At 31.8% G+C, this 6,452-nt stretch overlaps 1 protein-coding gene across 1 annotated transcript; it reads left to right on the top strand.

Annotated features, from left to right (window-relative positions):
* The first annotated feature begins 2,601 nt into the window (after positions 1–2,601).
* Positions 2,602–4,902, top strand: LOC106757316 (aspartic proteinase PCS1). Its single transcript, XM_014639957.2, has one exon. The coding sequence runs from the start codon at positions 3,223–3,225 to the stop codon at positions 4,537–4,539; it is 1,317 nt and encodes a 438-aa protein (XP_014495443.1). The 5' UTR covers positions 2,602–3,222; the 3' UTR covers positions 4,540–4,902.
* Positions 4,903–6,452: the final 1,550 nt, after the last annotated feature.

The raw sequence follows: 6,452 nt of genomic DNA, 5'->3' as shown, positions 1-6,452 counted from the left end.
ACTTTAATACATAAAATTCAAAATATTATATTTTTTTTATAATTTTATTTGGATGGAATAATTTAATTCTTTATTAAATTTCAAATTTTTATTAACAATCTTAACCATGAGAAATAATTCCAACAATATCAATAAATAAGATGACGATGCTCACTCATTTAAGATTTTTATATATGAGTAGCTATACCATTTTATAACATTTTAAAATTTCTAATTCAAATAATTTAGTAAAAAACTTTTTAAGTTCTCCGTAAAAATAAATTATCATATAAGCAAGTTTTCTTTCTTTATAAATATTCAATTCTCATTCGGATAATAATTTTATTTATAATTGGCAAATATCAATTGCCCCTGCAACTTAATTTTAACTTAATTATTACATTACAAGAGTAGGAGTGCCAACCAAATTGCATGATTTTGGGAAATAAAAAAAATATTTTTTTTATAGTGATTTTTTGAGTTGAACAACTCACATTTATGGTTAAGTTAATCTCTAATTGAAAATAGAAACTATTCCGAATCTTGTGTAGAAAATAGAAAGACAATAATGAATAAAGTGAATGAAAAAAAGAGAGGTAAATGTGATGTGAAGTGGATAAAAAGAGAATCACATCTCACGCAATTAAACTCCTCTTGCAAAAAAATACAAAACCGAAGTCATTATTATGATCATACACAGTAACTTTCAACTTTTTCGTGGCCATAATTTAGATTAAAAAAAATATATAACTGATGCCCTTAACTCAAAAATTTAAATGATTTAAAGTAAAAAATATTGATATTTCTTTTTTTTTTTTACACCAAATCGATTTAAATCTCTTATTCATCGAAGAAAATTACAAATTCAGTTTTTCCCTAGATATTATTGTGTTTGCTTAGTTAAATTTTTTCTAACAACTAATAAATTATTGAATATGATTCCATAGTTTAAATTGAATGTAATCTGGTCTTTATTTATTAAAATGAATTCAATTTTACAACTCCCGTCTAACTAATTCCAATTAAAAATGATTTTTTCAGTAACAATTCTAAACTGTTACTGTTAAATAACATTCTATTTTAAGTTAATTTGGTCAAAAAAGGAAATACCGGGTATATTTAAAAATAAAAGACCAAAGTAAGTTATTTATTAACAGTTGGATGAAGTTAAATTAAATAAATGTTTAATGTTTCAATATGTTCCTATTTTCGAATATCAAATTGAGTTCTTATTATTGTAAAATTGAATTAAATAGAAGCTTTTCCTCAAATTGAGATGACATTCTTGGGAAAAGTATATTGACAGTGTAATTTTTTATTACGTGACATTAAAAACGTAACTGAATTGTATTTTTTTTTTAATTTTTAAATTAAAAAATGAAATAAGTATACTTCGTTTTTTAATTCAAAAATTAAAAAATACAATTCAGTCACATTTTCAATGTCACGTAATAAAAAACTACACGATCAATGTATCTTTCTTAACGGCGTCATATCAATTTGACAGAAAGGTCCCATTTGATTCAATTTTAAGAAAATAAAGACTCAATTAAGACATCAAAAAGAAAAGAAAAAGACCTATTTAATAGAGACCAATTCAAATATTAAACCTTAAATAAATAACAAATAGAAAACAATTAAGTTTTGATGTTAATGCATGAATCGTATTTATAGTTAAAATTTAAAACACTAGTATGGTAAGATATTTTAGTATAACATCTTGTTCATAAGATAATTTCAAATGTGTCCAAAAGTTATAAAAGAAAATAATGAAAAGTTATATTTACATTAAACGTAATAAATTTGATTAAAATGCAAATTTTAAAAAAAATTAAATTAAAATATATATATTTATTTAAATTTATATAAAAAGTTAGAAATAATTCTTTTATATAGCTTTTGACATTTAATTTTAAAACTTTAAAATAAACGAATATAATTAATGATATTATTTTTTTAAAATTATTAGACAGTCTTCTAAATTAATATTTGAATTGAAACATACTGTAAATAATGTCATCTTAAAACATATTTAATTTATACAAAATTTAATGAAATTGAATGAAAATGATTATATTCACTCCTTTTAAAGTTTGAAAGTAAATGTGTATTAAAATTTGAGACAAAACAAAAGTCCAATTTTGTATATAAGATTAAGAGTGAAATCATACTTAAACTTATTTTAATCTTAAATTTGATGTAGCAGTTAAACACAAAATAAAATAATATCCTCTCGAACGTAAGTTTTATAAGATCTATAACATAACTTCTGGAGTTGAAGTTATTGAAATAGAAAGATAAATCTAGATTTAAGTGGAGAAATTTGAATGAGGTGATGTCTGGAAAATATGAAACGTTCATAGTCCCAATAAAAGGGAAAAGTCAGTGTTGTCATTAAAATTATAAGTAATGATATCTGTTTAGTCAAATATTAAAGTTTGGCCTTCTCAACCTCACATCAAAACACTAGTAAACCAAAATTCAACTTAGCCTTTTCTCGAAGAAATCAATTTAATGGTTCATTACTGGAGACAACTGTGTAACCAAATCTTACTAAACACATAAAAAATTGCTAATATCAGTAAATTATCACCAAGTCTACTCATACAAGAAAGACCCTATTTCTCAACCAATCAAAGGCAAGTCCAAATCAAGTTGGACAACATATTGTTCTGAATTGACAAAAACCAGTAAATTATAGAACATGTACTTTCACAAATCAACACGCCTTAGTCTAATAGGTGTCTCAATCTACATGCAAATACACATTAAGTTTTCTCTTCCTGGTTTTCTTAAAACTCTGCGCTTTATGTCTGATCATACCTTCTAAAGTGAAACCTTTTTCCTGAAAAAACCTTGCTAGCATCTAACTTTTTCCTTCTTTTTCTCTGCCCCACCTTTCAAATTAACCATGTCAAAAAGGGAAATAATCAACCAGCTTCGGTGTTTACTAGAGCAGATTATGACCAAAAGATATACTTTACTCTAAAGCATAGCAATAGAATGTTGAAGACGGCCAAAGTGAGAGTTGTACACATTAATTCAGCTGCATGTCACGACATGACAGAGTTCAAAGTTGAATCCAACAACTACATAGGAGAATTTCAAGAGTAGAGATATCACGTATGTATAACACTTTCCCACCACACAACATACTGACTGTCTCAAAGGACACACACCCTTAACCTTTCTCTCTCTCCCCAATTTAATGTAAAGCAAATCAATACACACAACACAAACAACATGGCCTCCAAAATCCTCCTCCTCCATCTTCCTCCTCTTATAATTACCATTTTTACTGTTTTTCTCAAAATCCGAACAACAACTTCTTCACCCCAAGCCCCTCTCATATTGCCTCTAATATCCCAGACACTCCCACATGGCTTTGTTTCTGTTCCAACTCCTTCTTCACGTAAGCTCTCATTCCACCACAACGTCACCTTAACTGTTTCACTCACCGTAGGGACGCCCCCACAGACCGTTACCATGGTCCTCGACACAGGAAGCGAACTCTCCTGGCTCCACTGCAAGAAAAACCAAAACATTAACTCAATCTTCAACCCACAACTCTCTTCCTCCTACACCCCTACACCCTGCACCTCAAACGTTTGCACCACCCGGACCCGAGATTTCCCCATACCCGTTTCCTGCGACCCGAGAAAGCTCTGCCACGCCACCATCTCCTACGCTGACGCCACCTCCATAGAGGGGAACCTCGCCACCGACACGTTCTCCTTCTCCGGTTCGGGTCAACCGGGTATTATTTTCGGGTGTATGGACTCCGGGTTCAGCTCCAACACCAATGAAGATTCCAAGACAACGGGGTTGATGGGTATGAACCGCGGTTCGCTCTCGTTTGTGACCCAAATGGGGTTTCCGAAATTCTCGTACTGCATCTCCGGTCAGGATGCCTCCGGCGTGTTACTCTTCGGCGATGCGAAACTCACGTGGCTGGGTCCTTTGAAATACACGCCGCTGGTGAAGATGAATACCCCATTACCCTACTTCGACCGGGTCGCGTACACGGTTCGTTTGATGGGTATTCGGGTCGGTTCAAAACCATTGCAGGTGCCCAAGTCAATTTTCGCGCCGGACCACACCGGGGCGGGACAGACAATGGTGGATTCGGGTACCCAGTTCACTTTCCTTCTCGGGTCGGTTTACACTGCTCTAAAGAACGAGTTTTTGGAACAGACGAAAGGGGTGCTGACCCTTTTGGAGGATCCAAATTTTGTGTTTGAAGGGGCGATGGATTTGTGTTTTGGGGTTAGAGGGGGTGTTGTGCCGGCGGTGCCCGCCGTGACAATGGTGTTCGAGGGGGCGGAGATGGGTGTGTCAGGGGAGAGGCTATTGTACCGAGTGGGTGGTGACGTGGCAAAGGGAAAAGATGTGTATTGTTTCACGTTTGGGAATTCAGATTTGTTGGGAATTGAGGCTTATGTGATTGGGCACCATCATCAGCAGAACGTGTGGATGGAGTTTGACTTGGTCAACTCAAGAGTTGGATTTGCTGACACAAGGTGTGAACTTGCTAGTCGAAGACTTGGCATGGGTCCTTAGTTTGATTAGATTTGGGTCTGCTGTGCCCTACCATTGCCAGATTAGTCTTTTGGATTTGGTGGACAACCACCTTATTTTTTTTATACACAACTGCTGTATCTTTTTCATAATACATAATTCTATTACAACTGTTTATGATTAATGTAGTAATTTTTTCAATGTTCAACGCAGCAAATCTGTCTTTAAGACATCAAATAAATCTGTAACACTAATTGATTTCCTCGTTTGGTGATATCAGTTCAGAGGTCTCGCCAAACAGTAGCTGTCTTGTTTCTTAGATTCTACTATTTGTTAATGGCAGTGAGAGTTTTGGTGATCTGTCATCTGATGAGGTTTTGTTGAGAGGTTTTTTGATGTTGAACGTTCCGCGGAGACAGTAACATAGAGTATAATGGTGTAACTTAACGTCACAGTTACAACTGAGTGAATCGTGCTTGTAAAATTGAAATAATATTGCAATTTTCACAGTGCTTTTAAAGTAATATACTTAGACGGTTCACAGTGCTTTATAATACTCATAAGAAGGAAGAAAATGATTTGTATTTGGAAGAATGGATTTGAAAGGAAAAAGAGATATAATTGAAGTTGTTTAAATAAAGAGAAAAGTGATTATGAATGAAAGAAAATTTATAAAAATTAGTGAATGGTTTTATGGATTTGATAAATTAAAAATTGTTTTATTTAATAAAATTAAATAATTATTATTTTATCTTTGATTATAAAAGTAATTTAAAATAAATTATTATTATTATTATTATTGAAAATTGAAAATTGAATTGGATTGGGAGAGAGAAAGAAAGGATAGATTCGAAAATTGGTTTCAGTTGTATTCTTATAATAATATATTACCTACACAAATTCATAAAAGAAACCTATATTTGTAAATGTAGTTTGAACCGGTGGGCTTAAGAGTCTTAAAATTTTCACACAAGCACAGAACAAGTGTAGCTCCCCTAAATCTACGCCCCTAAACAGTAGAGGAGTGGAAACAAACATACACTAAATATTGAAGATAGAATGAAATATAATCAATTAGAAAGCGACTTATTAATTTTAATAGTTTTTACCTTTTGAATTAATTTAATATAGTTTCAATTTTTTTTTTATGAAAGTTCAATTTTCATCAATTTAATCTTTTTTTATAAACAATTAACCGAAAATATAATATACCACGTGTTAATTTATGATTTCTTTTGTTTATACGTTAAATTAATATTGTATCATGTTTTAAGTCACCATCCAACCATATGACACTAGTAGTGTCATTGTATTTTATATTTAATTTAATTTTTATATTTTTTATTATAATTCAAATCAAAGTGTTATTTTTTTAAAGAAAATGATTTTGTTTTTTGTAAAGTCTGAGAATTTTGTCAAAATGGAAAAGAGACAGGTGGCAATCAAGTAAAAAGGGGAAACTATTTAAGAAAAATAAAATAAAATAAAATTAGATTTTTATTCTTTTATTTTCACTTAGAAGCTTTAAGCTCCTTTCACGTTTCTCTTCTCTGTGCAAACCCCTCCCAAGTTCTTTTTCCTTTCATTGCAATCTTCCCCTAATTCTACAAAAATTGAACAGTAAAATCTTCCTCCTGTAGATACCTAGAACATCTTGGCAACCAAAAGCTTTCATCTCCACCAATTTCATTCTGCTGCCCGGAAAAGGTAAATTGTTCTTCCACCTCCTCGCTGTATAAATTCCAGAACATGCAATCTGCAGATTGCATGTGATCTTAGTATTCTTTCCTTCAATTTTCTTTTAAATTCTGCATGTGAAAGTTATTCTGATCACAAATTCGTGATCCATAGGGTGGGGGGCTAAAGTTTGAAGAGTTAGAAGGATCGTAGTAGAAACTTTGAACTGTTTTGGGCAGAATCCAGGTAAGGGAAGCTGGATTTCATTTCTGTTCTGT

The sequence above is a fragment of the Vigna radiata genome, chromosome 3 (genome assembly GCF_000741045.1).
Source record: "Vigna radiata var. radiata cultivar VC1973A chromosome 3, Vradiata_ver6, whole genome shotgun sequence".
NCBI lineage: Eukaryota > Viridiplantae > Streptophyta > Magnoliopsida > Fabales > Fabaceae > Vigna > Vigna radiata.
Note: the sequence above shows the minus strand (reverse complement) of the source record. Positions and strands in the feature narration are given on the sequence as shown.